This window comes from Mytilus californianus, unplaced genomic scaffold (assembly GCF_021869535.1).
Source record: "Mytilus californianus isolate M0D057914Y unplaced genomic scaffold, xbMytCali1.0.p SCAF_7, whole genome shotgun sequence".
Taxonomy (NCBI): Eukaryota; Metazoa; Mollusca; class Bivalvia; order Mytilida; family Mytilidae; genus Mytilus; species Mytilus californianus.
The window spans coordinates 38,524,692-38,546,177 of NW_026262723.1; the positions used below are offsets into that span (position 1 = coordinate 38,524,692).

At 31.8% G+C, this 21,486-nt stretch overlaps 1 protein-coding gene across 1 annotated transcript; it reads left to right on the plus strand.

The window, feature by feature from the left end:
* Nucleotides 1-2,946: 2,946 nt before the first annotated feature.
* LOC127708513 (uncharacterized) lies at nt 2,947-20,980 on the plus strand. The gene is made up of 9 exons (XM_052213408.1): nt 2,947-3,042; nt 6,954-7,217; nt 9,888-10,051; nt 12,586-12,742; nt 13,319-13,597; nt 15,130-15,183; nt 16,734-16,799; nt 19,367-19,442; nt 20,113-20,980. Exons 1-9 carry the CDS (start codon nt 2,970-2,972, stop codon nt 20,834-20,836), a joined length of 1,857 nt encoding a protein of 618 aa, XP_052069368.1. The 5' UTR covers nt 2,947-2,969; the 3' UTR covers nt 20,837-20,980.
* Nucleotides 20,981-21,486: the final 506 nt, after the last annotated feature.

The window sequence follows — 21,486 nt, forward strand, 5'->3', positions numbered from 1 at the left end:
CCCTTTCAATGTAGAAAAGTTCGCCCTGTCCAGCAACTACCTTGTCATCGCACCTTCAATATTTTTTATATAATCTACGCGAAACTTAACTTGTTATATAGTAAAATCCTTACAGGCAGATGTGCATGTTGGTATGATATCACCGTCCATTGCGTTTTTCACATTTATGTCATTTTCATTTTCGTTATTTTAGCCCTTCTGAGTACCCTCCTTGCGATAGCAATTTCTACATGTTTTATCGTTTCTTCACGAAAGTTGTTTTATGATTAGATCTTCATCTACAGATGTACATGAGGGTAGGGGTATGAATTTTTCCAGAATTAAGCCTATTTCACCTTACAATTTTTTACTCTTTCAGAGCCAACCATGTCATTGCAACTCATCCCACATGGTTTATAAATTATCTTCATAATATAAAATAGATTGTTAAATTCGTATATGAAGATATGCTTGTGGGTTGGATGTTCTAATTGAGATTTATATTTTTCTTATTGTTCGATCCTTATATAAAAATATGCATGTTGGTAGGAATTAAGCACTGTTTTTATCTAGAATTATAACCATTTCACATTAGACATATTGACCATTGTCAGAACCTACCTAACTTGTCATAGCGAATCATACTACATGGTTTATCGTATTTACATGAAACTAAGAAAGTTGTTATATCCTGATATGAAGATGTGCATGTTAGCATGATGCTCTTGTCCTTTGAGATTGCACACAGACATGCCTTTTTATCTTAGATAATAATGGCCCTGTTCAACACCTCTCTCTTCATTGCATTTTCTAATTCGCGGTTTATCATATCTGCCTGTAAGTTTTTACATGGTTAGATCCCAAAATACAGGTTAAAATAGGATACTCTTACCCATTGATTTTTTATTATAGAAATTTACCATGGAGTTTTACACATTTTTGGCTTTGTTCAGCTCATACCTTGTCATCGCGATTGCTAAAAGATGGTTTATTATATCTTTTGTGAAACTATTGTATATTGTTATAAAACGATCTGCAAATATGCATGTATGTAGGATGTACATTCACCAGAGACAACATATTTTACAACACAAGAAAACTATCTCAATTAAGTTATTAACTTTTTTAATTTTCTGTATTTTATAAGTTAATCCAAGATATGGGGGCATTTGTCTACCTTAGCGGACAGGGTTACGTTATACGTCCCCTTATATTATACTTCATTTTATACTTACAAGGACCTAGTGTAAAATAATTTGTCGTGTGTGTGTGTTATTATGATTATTTTTCATTTTTCTTAATGTTGGAAATTGAATGCGAAGTTTAAAAGCGCAATATCATAAATATTTGACTGATATATAGAAAGTAATGTAGGAATCGAATTAATTGACACAAAGAGCAATCTGCGCATCATTGTGTTTATAAACAAGCACATTAAATGAATAAATCACCTCCTTTTCTAGAGGTAGAACACTACGATACATAAAATGGGTTGGTTTAGAAATTATTTGCTATATTTCTATAGGAGATAGACCGTAGATTTTTTAATTCAGGAATATCCCCAACTCTGTAATGTAATCATAATTTGAGTTCTTAGCATACTTTGTAGTAATTTTGATAACATTTCTTTCAAAACAAATAAATAGGAAAATATTGGAGATACAGCATTAAAAAATATGTTTCTCTAAACTTCCGTTGTCCCGCTAGATGATTAAGATTATTATCACAGATTAATGTGAAGTGTGAGGATAGAACAGTATAATACAATTGAGAATAGAAATGGGGAATGTGTCATAGAGACAACAACCCGACCGAAGAGCAGAAAACAGCCGAAGGCCACCAATGGGTCTTCAACACTGCGAGAAAATCCCGCACCCGGAGGCGGGCTTCAGCTGGCCCCTAAACAAAAATAAGTACTAGTCCAGTGAAAATGGACGTCTTACTTAACTCCAAAACATATAAATGAATTAAAATTAAAAAACATAAAATAAAATTAAGTCTGACAAAAACTCGTAGAATGTAGAAATCTCGTACTATTGTTGTACAGGGAGATAAACCATTGCACCTGGATCCCCAAATATAAAGTTTTCTCCATTTTTAGAAAAAGTGAACATAGCACACTACAATACTCACACGACGAATTATAGAATTGTTGACTCTCCTCCATTTACCATCCCTTTAATATAAAAAAATGTTAGCTAACTTTTGAAAAATACAGTTGATTTGTTTTCGTAACGACCAAGCGTATTGTTTTAAAGTTTCGTGTTTGATTTTTTTTAAACGTTATATTTTCATTTTCCTTATTATGAGGAAGACGAAAAGTACAGCATAATAACCAAAGAATTTTCATGTTTTTCTGTGATTTTATTAGATTTCTTAACATTTCCATCTCTATCATATAACGGGAGTTCAAAATAATAACACAGTTTGTTTTTTTTAAAAGTTCATTATATTTTTCTTTCAAAAACAGTTAGATGAATGAAATATCCTAATATCATGTCATAAAATGGACTAACTAATGAAAAAAAATATCAAAGAATCTATAAACGTTGTGTATTACAAATTGTTCGACTGGAAATAAAGCCCGGTCAAAACAGTTTGTTCTTTGTGACCATTGCACTCACTTCAAAATCGAAATCCATATTTATAGAAAAAGGATAAAATGTAATGATATTAATATGAATAAAGCAAAACTCTTAAATGTGATCAAATATGAAAATTTCTTTAGGAATAGATTAACAATATATATCTTTTCGTATAAATTTGCATAGCCATTAAGACGGAAAATTCGTATATACAGATATACAGACGATTGTGCGTTCAAGTGGTAAGTTGAAAAGTTGCTACCGTGTAAAATTTAAATGACATTTAAAAAATTAAAATAACAATTTTCTACTGATTACCTACGTGTATTGATATAGGTATCAATTTCTATAAATATTTCAAATGAACTTCCTTATTATATTATCCGGGTCAACAAACAGGGGAACATGGTTCATGTTCGGAATGATTTGATAGTGTGTTTACTGTTGAAATTATTCAAACTTTCGATAGTATGGTCAGGTGAGTGTTTTTTCATTCACTATTAAAATTATTCAAACTTTCGATAGGAAGGTCACGCAATTGATTAAACATTTACACTTGAAATTATTCAAACTTTCGATAGTGAGGTCAGGTGAGTGTTTAAACATTCACTATTAAAATTATTGAAACTTTCGATAGGAAGGTCACGCAATTGATTAAACATTTACACTTGAAATTATTCAAACTTTCGATAAGATGTTCATGTTAGAATTCAAATGTTTCTCAGACATTCTATAAACGTACGATAAAAAGATCAGGGGCCTGTTTATCGAAACTGTCCTAAGATCAGTCCTAAGAATTTCTTAGGACAGAAATTAGAATAAAGTTAGGACCGACTTACGACATGTCTCAGCATGCACATCGAAGCTATCTTAGGATTATCTTAGCTAGGATGTCATAACCGCTGTCTTAAGAATTGGCGTAAAAGAAAATAACAAATTAAAAATGAAAAAATGAAAATATTGTATCAAATTTAACCAATAACTATAATTTTAAAAAAAGATAAATAATTAGAAAATAATTATTAGTTTTAAATTAAAGGTGATAAATACTGTTTATATCATAATTGTACATTTAAACTCATAAAACAAAACATAAGTAAAAAATATAACTACGTTTTATATAAGAATTGAAACATACGAATTGTAAATAGTTAAAATAAAAATAAATAATCGGTAAAATCATTATATGCTTTGAGTGAGCTGAATTCGAAGTGTCACGGTTTCATTCTTAAAAGTTCAAAGGCAAATCTCGTGCATTCTGAGTACTTCAACTATTTTATTATTTCAAAATAATAAATTGGTAAATTGTCAAATGTTTCAACAAACGTTGCTGAAAAGAGGGATAGGGATTTAATATACATCAAGGGAACTACCATTTGATTTTGATTGATGGGGGGACTAGGATGAAATTTGAAAAAAGACAGGACAGGAGTAAAATAAAAGGCAGGATGAGCAACTTTGCAAAAAAAAGGCAGGATGAGCAATTTTGCGAAAAAAAAGCAGGATGACAATTTACATGTATGTAAAAAGAGGTCAGGATAAACTAATAAGGACCAAATAGAGTGAAAAATAAAAAGGAAGGACAGAGATTACAACAACAAAAAAAGCAGATCAACATTTTTCATCCTAGGCCCACCCCCGTCATAAAAATAAATGGTAGTTCCCTAAAGTTCCCTAAAGTAAATGCAACCAATACAGGCCATATTTGTTTATAAAAAAAAAACATCCTAAATATATCCTAAAGTTAGGACCATCCTAAGACACCTAAATTTATATCCTAAAGTTAGGACAATTCCTAGGATTTTCCTAAGTTACGACATGTTTGATAAACCCACTTAGGACTAAGATATGTCCTAAGTTGGTCTTAGGACACGTCCTAATCCTAAGACTGCTTCGATAAACAGGCCCCAGATTAACTCTCAAACTTTCGCTTTTTCGCACTTTGAAATTATATCTAACTTTTTTTTTAAAAATCCACTACATAATTTACAACCACAAAATGTTGAACATTCGTCTTACAATGTACTATTATAGTCAGAATTATATTGTACGTGTTGTCCTGTTTATCATCCTTTTTTATATAGGGAAAGCGATGTAGCATAAAATGTATCCGAAGCTTCATCCAATGATTTTTTTTTAATTTTAACAAGATTTCTGACGACTTGCTTTGTGAAGAAATATAGCATATACAATGTTCAACTTTTCAGATGAAGTTGAGGCTTCAGTCCGAGTGAAAATATTGTCAGCAATTTAGAAATGAAAACCATAAGAACGAATTTCTGATACTAGTTACTGCTGTCAAGCTTACAATATTAAAATGTAGATATTAACAACCCATTTTCACTGGGCATATTGAATGATTTCGGTTTTATATTGATAGAAATTGCTTAATTCTAAAACTTGCTTCTTCCGGCATTAAGCAAATAACATTTTAAACATATTATGTGTTAATTAACCATGTTAACTATGTGCACAATATGATTGGGATATTGCGATGCTGTTCTTAAACTATTTACACTGACAAACTAGTTTTTAACCCTTTGGTTAACTATAAACAAAACTGAATTTGCAAATATAAATAGACATTTATGATACTGTTTCAGACGTTTGAAATGGTATTGGACAAAAAATGATAAATGAAGACATTTTGATTTTTCTTTTTTTTTCATTTTTATTATCAAGACATCAGTTTCATTAAACATATTAAATATTTCTATATTTTATATTTGTATACTTTTCCAAATAATTTTACAAAAATGAACAAGTTGAAACATTAGCCCATTTCAATTGCTATATATCAAGGCTAATAGATAAACAAATATCGTGCTTAAACATATTCAGTTTACACTAATTTGTATGTGCATGCATACCTGCTACTATACAGCTACAGTGGCAAAGGTATACAAGTACACATAATAATGCCTCCTTCTCTACTGTGATCAGTGTATGCAAGTAGGTTTATTCATACCTTGTTCTTTGCCGTGGTCAATCTATACAAGAGAGGTGAAAGATACCAAAGGGACAATCAAACTCATCAAATTAAACAAACAACACCATGACAAAAAAAAAAGACAAAAAAAACAAAACACAAACAACTTTTCACAAAGCACAACAAATAAAACTAAAGACTGGGCAACACGAACTCCACTAAAAACAGGGAGCAATTTCAGGTACTACGGAAGGGTACGCAGATCATGCTCTCTATGTGGCACCCTCCGTGGTGCTCATGTAAGTACAAACCCGTAGATAAGTCTAATTCGGTAGGTCATATTTGGGGGAAAGAGGACGGGATTGTGCTTTCGACAATTGGAACATATCCATCGTCATCTGTGAAACAGATATTCCATAACGGTTAACCAACTCGAGATGGCGTTCGTAAAGTATACGAATGGATTATTTCAATTTCATCACTTGGAACTTTTGGTTTAATACCTTCCTTGTGAGCAGCAACAAACAATCAAATGAATTAGTAATTGCACATAAATATTTTTCTGGATCGTTGTCAATGCATATACGCACAATGTAAATGTATCTATTATTATATTGTGGTTAGTGCATGCAAGGAAGTGTACTCCTGCCATTTTTCTTAAAAGTGTCAGTATATACAAGTTCCTGTTCTCATGCCTGATCAGTGTATATAAGTATATAGTGTACTTCTGCTTAGTTTTGTATGCCATGGTTAGCGCATATAATACAGTTATTAGTCTTCCTTTCTTGTCGGCAATCTACAGACTAAAAAATTGTGAATATCAATGTTTGTACAAATAGTTAACATAACAAGAAAATGATCCCTCCTGATTTAAAGGATCATCCTTTAATCAAAGGTCTAAATCGAAATTTGTCACCACAGTTTGTTTTTTTAACGATAATGCTTATTTCATTTTAGAGATTATATTTTATCCGATGTTTTCACGCAGACCGGTCTAACTCAAGGTTTAAACACAATGACAAGAAGTATTTAGTTAAAAAATTTAATTTATATTTTAAATATCCGAAAACATATCAATTATTTATATTGCTAGTAACAAGATCGATTTTTAAGTAAAATAAATTTAGTAAATTTCATATCATGACGAGATGCAATATAATATAAAAACAAAGGATATGGGGTATCAATCCATGACACAAAATCAGTACATGCACAGCAAAAACACACAAAAAGCAAAGAAACAGCGCTTTTATTGCTGTTCCTAATCTTAAAGTCACAGTGAGATCTTCAACACGGAGCCAAAGAAACTCTCATCTCACTCAAGTTCAAGACGACCCCTAGCACCGGTTTGAGCGGAATTCTTTGAAAAATGATTCGGATAGACTTTGTTAGAAGTATCTTGATTACAAATAGTTTATTTGATATAATCTTACTGTAACTGACTATAAATTTGTTTTCAGAATTTACAACTATCGTTCACATTATTCCGGGGGATGAAGTATTTCTAAATTGTTCCGAAACCTCATCTATAACAATAAGAAATGTAAGCGTGCAGAATATAGGCAAATGTGAAAGTAATCAGTGTTACCTCACAGGTCATGATCTTGATATGATAAAAGGATGTGAAGGTTCTTCCGGCTGCTATGTGAATGGATCTCTTTTGACGTCTACGTGCTTAAGGGAGGATCGGCATTTCAACATTTCGTTTATATGTCTACCTGAAGGTGAATATTGATTCAATGCGTATGAAAATTATGTGAGATCATTGAAATACAAGAAAAACAATTTGAAACTTGAACAGCAAGATTTGAATTTAATAATTTTCATTATTTAAAATATTAGCAGTTATTAGTTTTCAGCCGATGAGATCTATGACAAAAATGATATGAAATAACAGGTTTTTTTTCCTTAAAGTACTTAATTTCAAAAAAGGTGATGTCATGTGAGTGTCAATGAGGCAGCTATCCCACAGAGTTGAAATGACGAAGTTAAACGTTTAGAAGTTCGCTCAATATCTCTAATACACTTCAAACTAAGGTATTCAAAAGGTATTGATAAATTGCCACTTTGCCTCATAATCTTATTAAGAAAAAATTCACACAACTGATTAAAAGGGGCATTTAAAAAGTCGGAATGCGAATATATATGTTCAAACTCTTTAGGTCATTTTTTAGTAACAACAAACAAAAGAACTATGTCAATTGGACCTGCTTTGATACTATAACTGCCCTTGAATTTTTACTAGATAACATTTTTGTTCGCTATGGAGATTCCGTATATCGTCAGGTTATCGGAATTCCCACGGGGACTAACTGTGCACCACTTATTGCGGACCTGTTTCTGTATTGTTATGAGTTACAATTTATGACTAAAATCAGCAAAGACCCATCAAAACAACATCTGATTCAAAAATTTAATAACACTTTTAGATATTTAGATGATATATTGGCTCTCAATAATGATGACTTCAGTATGTACACTAAAGAGATTTATCCTGCCGAACTGACTTTAAATAAAGCTAATACTAAAAACGAACACTGCCCTTTCCTGAATCTTGATATCTATATCTTTAACGGGAAGCTTAATACCAAAATCTATGATAAAAAAGATGATTTTTCTTTCCTATTGTTAATTATCCATTTTTAGATGGTAACGTTCTCTTGTCACCGTCTTTTGGTGTTTATATATATCAACTTGTTCGATTCGTTCGTGTATGTAACAACGTATTTGATTTCAACGAAAGAAATCTCTGTATTACTGAAAATTATTACACCAGGGTTTTCGATATCATAAACTAGTCAAAACATTTACTAAATTTTATCATCGGTACAAGGACATCATTCGTAAATATAAATCAACATGCAGACATCTTATACGTTCAGGTATTTCACATCCCATATTTCATGGTAATATTCTTTACAAAGCACAAAAATGTCGGCATTCACCTCAAAAGCTAACCAAACCTTTAAACAGACTTATTTGGAAAGGATATAGTTACGATACTGTTGTCAAGTCATTAAGGATTGCATATTTATGTATTAATATTGATTCACGCATAGGGTCTTTGCATCGGAAATAAACACATTTATTCTAAAACCAGTTGTTAACATGATACGGGTTATGTTTCCGACATCGGACTCTGACTTCTTTTAAACTGAGTTTTACTGTGTGTATTACTATGTGTTTCTTTATTCTACATTGGCTAGAGGTATAGGGGGAGGGTTGAGATCTCACAAAACATGTTTAACCCCGCCGCATTTTTGCTTTTGTGCCTGTCCCAAGTCAGGAGCCTCTGGCCTTTGTTGGTCTTGTATGTTTTTAATTTTAGTTCATTTGTATGTTTTGGAGTTTAGTGTGACGTCCATTTTCACTGAACTAGTACACAATTTTATTTGGGGGCCAGCTGAGGACCACCTCCGGGTGTGGGATTTTCTCGCTGCGTTGAAGACCCATTGGTGGCCTTCGGCCGTTCATTGGCGGGTTGTTGTCTCTTTGACATATTCCCCATTTCCATTCTCAATTTCATTTTAAATATAGTACCTAAAAAAAATCTCTGGGCAGTGGTATTAGTCAGGTTTCAATTTTTAACAAGTGACTGAGCTTACCTATTTGTGCTGATTTGAAGAGCAGAGGACCATAGAATAAAGGTGTACATATAATGTGATTATTAAATGAAGCAAAGCACTAACTCGTCAACGAACTTATTGTGTAAAAAAGGGATTATTTACCTCGACAAGCCGCTTATGATAAATAACTTGGAAATTACCCCGAAAATTGAACCACATATTCTAATAGACATTATAGCAATTTTTAAAGTTAAAGAAAAGCGGAAAAGATACAAAGGAGACAATGATATAACGTGTGTCGTACAATAACAGACACCAGTATGACCATAAGAAAACAAATGAACAGAAACAACAGTAGGTCATAGGGCTGAAATCATTATAATATTCTCGTTATTTAATATGCTGGTTAACTAATATAAGATAGATATTTGTATATTTACACAATGGATACTTAAATATTTGCTGTATAATCTGTATATGTGCTTATTGATTGTTTTAAATGGTACGTGCATTTTACGAAATTTTAAAAGTGGGCTTATTAATTTTTTAATAAACGACCATTCTTTTCTTCATGACAAACACCACAGGGCTGATGCCTGAGACGCCAAATATATATATGTATATATATAAAATACAATATGGAAAAAAATTTACAGAAGCACTATGGGTTCTTTAGCCTAGTTACAATTTGGATGGATCGTAGTATGATACACACATTTTTAGTCAATTTGTTTGTATTTTTATTACAATAGAAAACAAATCTTCTTGTACATTGTGGTACATTTTTTCATTTCATTGTTGTTTTTTTTTTCTTCTCTATTTTATCAGTATCTTATGAATATGTCGGCTGCTATGTAGATGACAAAGACAGAGTATTAGGTGAATATCACGATTATCGCGAATATACATGGTCAACATTGTCAATGTCGGCAGAGATTTGTTTTGAAAAGTGTACTGAGAATTGGAGAGAGGATGACTATTTTGGAACACAGGTATACAATTTGTATTGAACATCATTTTTTACTGTTTAATGCTTTAGAAAATTGTCTATCTAAACCCATTAGTATGTTACTAAGCAGTTCGTTTATTGAACGATAGCGACAATTTAAATTTACAACAATACTGCAAGTCATTTATTGCATGTAAATGCAACCATTTCCCTTATTTCATGTTTATTGGTACATACTGATTATTTTCCAGTCTTCTAATCTATACTCTACCAGCGCATTTTTATGGAGGAAATATTTGTATGTAAAGGAGCAACGTGAATTAGTAAAATCGTAAAATAATCACTGATACTGTAGACTAATTTATTGCCTTCCATGAGCTTTCATATGAGATTATTATAATAAAATATGTTGCTGATTGATTTCTTTCCTTTGTTTCATGTTTAAAAGCAAACATTGTATATAGAACAAATGCAGAAGTTTTGCCTTGTAACACGTAACATACTATTCACAAGAAGTAGGCATTCCAACTAAATTTTGATAGATTAGACAAGGAATTGTATCTGCTTTAAATGATTGTAAAAAGTCAGATGTACATAAAATTAAGCGTTGTTACTATATAAAGTAATGTGAACAGCTATGACAATTAAAAAATCTGAGGTCTATCGATGGGCCTCAATTTTCAATTGTAGGTGGTTCAAAACACCAAGGCTAAATAAAATGTTTAAACGCCTTTTATAACATGTTATGTCCCTATCAAATACTTTTTAAAGCATTAAAACTGTATAAAGTAGTTTGAGTAGCTTTGACAATTTGAAAATTTGAGATCTATATGGAGGTTTAATTTTCCATGGTAGGGAATTCAAAATACGATGGCTAAGTAAATATGTTTAAACATCTTTTCTTACAAGTTCTATCCCTACCAAAACGTTATTTATGTATTTTTACTGTAGAACATAGTTTGAATCACTATGACAATTTTAAAAATTGAGGTCTAAAGGAGGGGTTACATTTTGCATGGTACGGGGTTCAAAATAATATGGCTCCATTATTAGGTAAATATTTTATTTCATGATTGCGTTTAAACTATATAAACTAGTTTAAATGCTACCATACGTATCTTGGATGAAAATAGTATTTTTGAAAAGATTTTATAACAATTTTAAGGCATAGTATTTTACCTCCCCCCTTACCATGGAATATTAAATCGCAAATCAGATTTTAGAATGTTAATTTATAATAGCAATTTAACTACTGAATTATACCATTACAATATATTCAAATTAGTACCTTAAATGCATAATGTTCAATTTTCAATAGGGTTTTAATTTTCTATACAACGGGGTTAAATTTTCGATTCCGGTTTCAATTTTCAATGGGGTTCAAAATATCATATGACACCGGTTTGGACATAGTCCCAACCCAGCCCATAGTATGGTGATACTGGGCGAGCGGCGTGCGGGCGGGGAAAGTGGGCACTTTATTTGTGTAATCAACTACATTTTTAAGTCGAAAATTTTTCATGTTTCTTTGCACTACATCCGTTGTAGCCAAGAATATTATTTTTGGAATTTATATAAAAAATAGATAGATGTGGTACAGATGGGTGCAGTCCTAACCTGTACAAAAATTAACTTTAGAAAATTTAAGCAAACCTGCAATTTAACAGTATCCTTATCAGACTGTTGCAGACCAAACCTGTGTACAGGTCAGCTTGAACAGACCAGACCTGTGAACAGGTCAGCTTGACAAGACCAAACCTGTGAACAGGTCTGCTTTTAACTTTTCCTGTGGACATGTATGCTATTTGACAGACCAGTCATGTCAGTTATGGGAATAAGCCTGCTTATTAATCGGTCCTATGTTTTCACTGATCGGAAGTCGACACTAAAATGATGTTCATCAATCAAAGAGGTCATGTTTACTAGTTTACTTTGGATCATGTTAACTTTATCTTGGGTCAGACCAGACTAATGTTAATTTTTATTAGAGCATTATTGGATCTGTCATAAGTCAACTTTTCGGGCAGTCTTAAAAACTATCATACTACCAAATCTGCTTGTTAAGTTAACAAGAATTATGTCCTAGGACAGGTTGGAGCAGTCATAAATCCTGTCCCAAGTTATCTTTCACCAGTCATAAAGTCTGATCATCAAGATAAGTAGCTGTACAGGTTAGGACTGCACCCATCTGTAGGATTGCCAAAGGTACAACTATCCACTTGAGTTCAAATGACATGGATGTAAGCAATCATATGTTATCGTACGGCCTTCACCAATGAGATAAGTCCATATTTAAGCTTGAATCAACTTACCAAATGTATATGGCAACAAAAAATAAGTTTTTAAAAAGGTAAATGAGTTTTCATGTATATGTACACATTGTATATACAAGCTTGAAGAGTTGTGCAACGTTACATTTGAAGGTTATATACGAATAATATGAAATAATATCGTTTTGAAAGACAAATATTTGGATCAATACATGGCCTTCCACTTAGTCGGTCGGTTTTAAAATGACATACAAAAAATATATAATTAATTGTTTATCTTTAATTATTGTATTTATTTTTTTTGCAGTATGAATATCAGTGTTTTTGTGGGAACGGTAACAAATTGGGATCTGCGCCATATATTAACAAAAAAGAATCTGAATGTGACATGACATGTAAACAAAACCCAAATGAAAAATGCGGTGGTAAATGGAGGAATTCTGTTTATAGAATAATAATAAAGCGTAAGTTTTCAAGCAATGGTGTATCACTCTGGTCTTGAACATAATATCAGATAGTCTAATTGCATATTCTTGACCTACTTAAAATTTGTAAATTCGAAGGATTCTAGGTGAACGTTTAATCGTTACTAAAATTTTGCATATAAATTGTGAAATATAAGGAGCAGATTAAAAATGGCTGAATTTTGCCGTAGAGAACCACTGACGTTCGGTAGGAAACCGGACATACCTATTCTATTAAGATTTAAGTCGAACGCACAACCTCAGTGTTGACAGGCTAGTAATACAGTAGTTGAAATTAAACGATATAAATTGTTTTTTTTTTTTTGTTTCTGCGACCGTGTTGACTAGCAGGAGAAGTGGACTACCACTTGAGAAATCCAACATAATCTAACCTAACACAGGCCTACACATAATGTGTCGGGGGGGATTCTATATGTAATCATGTTGCTTTGCCATATACATTTTACAAGGAAACAAAAGATGATACATTTCATTTCTGAGAAAGTGAATTTCAAAATAAAGGTCGCATGCTAAACCATTACACATTTCTTTTAAAAGTATTTTTATCTGTTTTAGGGGAGTTTAAATATGAATTTTTAAACATTGAACAAGAACATACAATCAATGATTGTAAAACTAGTCAGCTAAAGGAGGACAGTTTGTGTATAACATTGGACACTTCTTATAAAAAGCAGGATGTTGACTACATCTGTAACGATATCGGAAACAATTTGCATAAATTTTGCAAAACAGAACATCCTAATGAAAACTGTGTCTTTAATTTGTTCAACATACTTGAGGAAGCAGATGAATGGCAACCAAGTAAGGCAATCTCAATAGAGTATGTGTGCAAAGGTGAGGATTACATAAAATTAGGCTATAAGATAATAAGTATTTTTTTTCAGTTTCCAATGGTCAGGAGTGTAATTTCAGATTGCTTTAAGTGATAATAGTAAGTATAACACAAGTAATGAATATTATTGTAAGCAGAGTCGATAACTGTTTTTTCATTGGGTACAAGGTTACCTAAAATATACATTATTTTTAGCATACATCATGTATGGTGAGGACTGTGACTGTTGTCATAGATGATCACGGATATGATCCACTAGTTATCACAATCCTCTCTTCTTTTCATCATGGTCGACATCACCAAACGCGATTTGTCATTGACTTTCCACTTGTCATGAACAACCTGACAGGTGCAGTTTTGGGGATAGGAGCTGCTTACCCTTTCGGAGCACAGGAGTACATCCCTGTTTGTTTACTTTTTTATGTGTGTTTCTGTATATTGTTTAATAGATTTTTGTTTGTCTTTTTGTCTTTAAAGTGGCTTTTATGTTCTTTGTCTTTTGTGAATTAATGGTTGGAATTATAGTTCTACTATAGATATTGTTTTGTATATGGGCGTGTGACCTCTTTACTTTTTTCTGCGTACATGTGTGCTTCAAATGGTCATACTTATGTGTACAATTCCATTTCGTCAAATTTACTGGCATAATTTGAATAGCTTGCATATATATCAATGAAAAAAACCAAGATCAACAAAAACAATGCATTATCAAGATTAGATTTCAAATTTAAAAAATTTAAGAATAGAATAGATAAACTTTTTGCCTCACAGGGAAAAAATATAATTTGTCACTGAGCTGCCTTAAATAAAATGTATTTTCAAAGATAGGCGTCGCTTAAATGTTTCCGTGTATAATTGTGTATTATGATTCTGATGAACGATCGTTTTAACTAATATATTTTATAGATGATCTCATTTTTTTCTGCTAAAATAAAAATACTCCTCCATGGTTTGAACAATCATCTTACTACAGGCGATATGATTTTAAACGACTAGAGTGACCGTAAATATTATGAAGATTACCCATGTACCAAATAGTATTAACTATCATCTTAACATTCTTTGCTGTTTATTGAAACTCTTACCGGATAAAAGCACAGTACGCATAATTATTATTACATATTAGAATATTGTCCTTCCCGAGTGGCTATGCAAATTGATTGTTAGAAGCATACAACTGTCCGTTTGAAATCATAAGTGTAGGAACAAACTGACCAAAATGAAATGAAATGTCTACTATTACGTGGTGAAGTATATCCAAATATTCATGCGTTACCTGTTTTCCGATTCCAATGTCGTACAGTTATGATCAATTATAACTTCTCTTAAATCTATTCACAATGAACTGTGAACAATTTTAGAAAGTCTCCGGAACAGTCCTTGTCATTGTTGTTGGTTTTTTCTAATAGAAACGGTTTTCAGCACATATAAAAAAAACACGTGTGGCTGCTTATTCAATGTAAACGGAATTTTTTCAGACAGAATGAATGTATGCACAGTTTAATAAAGATCTAATTTTCTCTTGTATTTTCAGAAAATCATCAAGCAAGCAGTTCAACACCGAGTAGCTCTGTAAATTTACCAACAAGTTCGTACAAGATACAGATATAAGATAGAATTTTAAATCTTGAATTGGTTTTATTTTAACTTGCAAGAAGGATTTTACAAAATGCAAATGTAACATATCTGATTATATAACTTGCTTTGAGAATTTCAATTAATTTCCCAATACTTTTTTTAAAAATCTATAAGTTCAACTAAATATGTAAACATTTATACAGAGATCTTGCTGGATACATACATTATTGAAGAGACTGAAATCGTTCTTTCTAGCATAAGAATAAACTGTAAAACTCATTTAGAAAGGACTTGATTACTCATATGGGTAAATAAAGGCAACAGTAGTATACCGCTGTTCAATAGTCATAAATCGATTAAGCAAAATCGAATCCGGGCCATAAACCAAAACCGAGGAAAACAACAGAAACACTGAACTACAACAAAAACAAACGCCAACATACATAGAAACGGACTATTTGATAACAACTGCCATATTCCTGACTTGGTACAGGACATTTTAAGAAAAAAATGGTGGGTTGAACCTGGTTTTATGGCTAGCAAAACCTCCCTCTTATATGGCAATGTTAAATATACCGCTAAAATGACAACATTACGTGACAGGAATACAGTACAAACACGTAAACAAATAACAAAATAATAAAGAGACACAAAATACCGCTTTTTGAGTAATCGCAGTTACTAAACGTTAGTTCAAAGCCCAATTTCAACTAAAAAATACACCATGTTTTCCAAGACTAAAATATCAATCAGTACATCTCCAACAGATTCAATTTAAAGACTTAATAAGTAGTCTGAGAAAAGCATGTTCATATGTGATGTCAAAATATAAGTATCGACATGACGTAGGACCTAAAGTGTTAATTAGTTGATAGCGGTACATGCTTAGTTATGCATAAAACTATCAGAAATACAATCTATGTTAGTAATTATTCAGGCAAAACTCAAAGATTTCACAACAATCTAATATTGATGACCTCCAACAATAAGTTTATTTAAGGGTATAAGATGGCATATATCGTATCTTGAATAACCAGATCTATAAACAACATCACTTTAAATTAGGATGTAACCGTTGTTACAAGATTGCTACAGGTAAAGCTTAACTTCAAAACTGAATTTGCGTATCTGTGAAAGAACAAGGTAAAATGTATTGTAGTTCGTGGTAACGAAATCCTGTTTAAAGCATTTACCAGTTATGCATAGATTCAGATACGTTGATTAAAACGTAAAACTTCACTAAAGACACGTTCATGCATATCCTGAATAAGGGTTTGTAAGGTTCAAAGTACCATCATAAAGACATAATGTATCGTTTACAATACAATCAGTTTTGTCTTCTTCTATATTTTAAAACTGCATTTTGTTTCTAAGACAAAAGGAATTCATTTTGCAATACACTATTTTGTTCCTTTATACGATTACTCCTATTCCATCGATACATAGCAAAATTGAAACTGATCTTGCAATTCTTTAATTCTGAAATATTATTCCACTCATATCTCACATTCTTATACAGGTATTCATTATATATCTTTTATTTTTTACTTACTGTTTCAGGTACGTTAGATTATACACGCGTATCAAAAATGTCAGGACAAACATCCAAGGACACCACAGATACAGGTTAATATAGCTAGAACGTAAATTGATTGTGAAAATATATGAATGTTTTTACTACCATTCAATGTCATTTAACTCTTATACCAGTGTATACAGAATCCAATTCTACAGGTATTTCATAAATATGGCAAGTTTCAATCCAAAGTTAAAAAAATATACCAAGGGACAACCAAAATCCATAGGTCGAAGAAAAGTACACAACCTACTCGTAGGAAAATTTTAAAAAGTTGATAAGAAAAGTAACAGTTCACAAAACTCTACATAAAAAGGTCCGAATTAAGAATTGGACAAAGAAAAACCTATGGTTCATAAAAATAGAAGAGTGCATGCCATGAGTTAATTTCTGAATTATCACAAAAGGTATATAGTTAATGATAAATTTAGAATTTACCATCCAAGATATGCCATCAATATTAGATTCCTTGAAATCCAGAATATATACAAATTATGATATCACTAATGTCAACAATAATTTCGTTTTTAAAAATCACTTGCTTATAAAATAACCGTATAGAAGAACAACAACAACGCCGATCAAAGTAAACAAAATATTATTGATAATGAAACACGAAGTTCTTTTGAATGTACCTGCTGATACACAAATCATACCAGCCTACGATCTAATATTGACAATTATAATTCGCCGATTCAAATTCAAATTCCAAAACTGAAATTTCCTTAACAGTGCATGAGTGTTTGTGATGTCAAAAGTAAATGCGTTCAATCCAAGGTTATGTAGGGGTCCCGGAAAGCTCAATCTTAAGTTATTGAAATAGTGTTCCGCGAACTATTGATATTTTGTTTGTTTGGGGTTTTCTTTTTTTTTTTTTGTGGGGGTTGCTATGTTGCTTCCCACCTTTCTTCTACTTAAGAATTATAGGATTAAAATAAATTATTTCAGCCTTTCTTTTCATATTAAAAAAGGATGCACAATAGATGGAGTATAACAAATCCTGATGAAGTCTTAGAAAACTCAATTAAATTGATTATGTTATAACGTATATCTATATATCTAAACGCTGTTCATGGTTATGATAATTCACTTTGTACACTTAGTCTAATCTTTCACATAATTTGATAGAAAATAACTCTGAAAAATATTTAGATAGGCAGAAGAGACATACAACTATTGTTTTTGACACATATATGATAAAGGCTGCCTTGCTAACAATATTTTTGTTATGACAAAATCTTATTTCATAAAATTATCACAATTGACTACTCATATTTAATTGCGCACTTTTAATTGTAGAATTCTTTTCTTAACTATTATGAATCCTAGTTTTATAGCTGATTTTTCTACAAAAAAATACTCATTCGCAGAGGACTGTATAAAGTGGCATATTTACAAAATATATGTAACACTCTCAAACGTGTTTATGCCTCAAGCGTGTTCGCCTTGCCATTTACATAACAAATCGTCCAAATATCTGGTGAAACATCTATGAATGAGGACACTTACAAGCCTAATAAAGGGGATTTGGTTGACTATTGCACAAACCCGTATTTTAACAAACGTCTCAATTTTTTTGGTTTTAAGTGGTTTTCTATTTTATTTGACCTTCCAACTGTTTTGATGCTAGCGCAACAGATGAATCTTGCCGGGCTTTGGCTATACTTTTAGTCCTTTTTGGTTTATGAGCTCTTCATTTTTTTAAATAAGTTTTGAATTTTCAAATATTTTAGCCTCGAGTATCACGGAAGAGACATTTATTGTCGAAATGCGTATCTGGTGCAGAAAAATTGGTACCGTTAGTGTTATTATGTAGTTGATATGCGCGCATGGTGTAAGTTAGAAGTTTTGTATCTTTCATCAGTTTTTACAACCACTGGGTCGATGCCACTGCTGATGGACGTTTCGTCCCATAGGGTATCACCAGCCAAGTAGTCATCACTTTTGTGTTAACATGAAATATAATTAATATGTTCATTTACTGTTAATTTATTGTTATAAATATTTAATTGTTCGAAACACTTAGGTTTTTCTACTCCCAGGTTAATTTTTCCTTATGCGTATTTTGAAAAACTTTTCTAAATTTTTGGTTTTTAATGCACATTAAACAATGAAAACAACGATTTATCAATACCATGCGTCCGATGCGTTTAACTTTGTTTTGATTTGTCCTCCTGACTGTTTTTATTTTGGGACCAATGATTAGTCTCATGTAGCTATAAACCAAACGCGCGTCTGGCGTATCTGATCGAAAGCCTGGTATCTTTCATAATTTTTTACAACCACTGCTGGTTGACGTTTCGTCCCAGCTGGAATTATTACCTTACCAATAAGTAATTGTTCTTTTACAATTCCGACATGCTAAGACAAGACATTAGATGATTTATTGGATTTTGTGTTTTAATTGTTTTACCAAATAATTAATGGAATATATATATATATATTAATTTCTGTCGCAAACCTAGATACTTTAAATGTTTTAGGTTGAATAAAATGAAAACCATTGTAGAAAATGCACATTACAGATGTAAACTTGTAGTAAAAATATTAGTACACTAAATAAGCAATACAGTCAAGACATTAAATATATCAAAGATAACATATAATTTTTTTTCAGGAACAGTTATTGGTATTGTAGTGGGCAGCGTCCTATTTTTATGTATAGTCTTTGTTGGTATTTGCATAAGAAGAAGGTAAATTGAATATATATTAAAAACGTTTGATTGTAACAACGAATAAATATATTCTGAAAATAAAACATTGCATTTGTTTTGTGAATGTTACATTGATCAATTAAATGTTAATTGCTATTTTATCGATTTTATTTTGACATTTTGACTGAGTGTGTATTTGCGTTGCGGGTGATGCATGCATACCAGAAGACGCTTTCCCTGTCTGCTCACCCGGTCTCGCACCTTTAGAGTTTATGCGATTCTCTCAGCTTTTGTCTCGCCTGCGACGAAAGTCGCGGAAAGCGAGACATAGGGATTGCTTTACCGGCTCCGGCGACGACGGCGTCAACAATTGTTAAGTTTTCTGCTTAAGTTAGTTGATAGGAACTACTTAATTGTGATAGATCATTGATACTTAATATAAAGTTGCACTTACTATCAGTACATATCAGTTTGACAACTTTTTTTTCAGTAAACTACTGTTGCCTTAATGATATATTGTGTCTGGGAGCAATGTTAACGTTTCATTTCTAGCGGTGAAGATGAAAAGAAAACATTACGTCAAAAAAATTACTTTAGTAAGAATTATTTGGTTTGGTTAATTCTATCAAAGTGTTTGATTTTTTCTATTATTATTAATTTTATTGATTGGTAATACATATAAAAGCATACACTTTTGCTTTTATTATAGGTCTGTGTTTTGCACTAAATCCAAAGAAAAGTTCAGAAACAACCCGGAAACGAATGACTACATTGGGAACCAAGACATAGCATTGCCACAGGCCGTAAGTCCTGCGCGTCATTTGCAATATGAAGATTTAAATGCTCAATCGGGAAATAGAAGTACTCACAAATATTCAAGCACAAATATTCATTTACAAAATATCGATGATAAATTTGATTACGCCAAGAACATAGTAACAAAAAGCTCTAAAACATCTAACGACAAGACGAGTACACCTACATATGTTGTGCTTCAGGATGATAGTTATAAATGCAATTCGGAAGCAAATAGCGATGAATATGCCGTTGTTGATCCTACAGCTGAATTAAGTTTTAAACAAACACCAAAAGCAACAACCCAAGGACCAGAAAATTATATGATTTTAGATCCAAATCAGACTGGCTTTAATAGGTCCAAATTTCCAAATGCTGACCAAGCTTACGAGCTTGCAAAACCTATCCATGATACAAAGGACCAGAAGAATGATCTGTATGTTCTGTCTCCAGAGGGTACCTACGACCATTCGGGAATTACTCGTCATCACAAAGATCAAGATACCATTTATAACCACGCCGTCGACAATGTTTATGATTCTGCAAATCGAGGGTTGAATATTGCCAGGACAGAAGACACATATGATCATTTCTTTGGACAGGAAACCGAGGATGAATATAATATTTCTATGCATTAATAATTTGGGTTACCACTCTCAAGAGTTGAATTGGGAGTGTTTAATTACATTCAAAAACATAAAATGTTCATGTTGGTTGACTCTTTTTTTATCCTGAAGCTTACATCTAAATTATTAATAAAGTGCTTTTTAATACAATTGTCAGTTATGTAGTATGTCTGTGATGTACGTGTATGTTAACAAAGTTTTGAATGCTGGATCCTAATTATTGTCACATTAACCAATTATGAGGCATTCCAAATTCAAACTGTATTCAAACTGTATTTCGCAATAAAGTTTAATATTCAAAACTGCAAGTGTTTCCAATGACAACGTCACTACAACTCTAAAATCTCGATATAACTCGTAATTTCATAGTTGTGGCATATAAATGTAATTATAAGAATTGCCTGTTTCTTTTTGAAATTTTACAAGGTTGCCAAAGAGTTGATCGTGAGCACATGTTACCCCAATAAAATTACAAAAGAAGCATTCGATTCTAAATAATAATCTCAGATCTTAATATATAATTTATAATGATATGTTTATGTATTGCTTTGTTAAATGATAATAAGAAATATCATTATGATCTTTCATAATAAAATGTTATAGAATGTATTTTGTACCTTTATAATTGTATTACATTTTTGTTACATTTTTTTAAACAAACG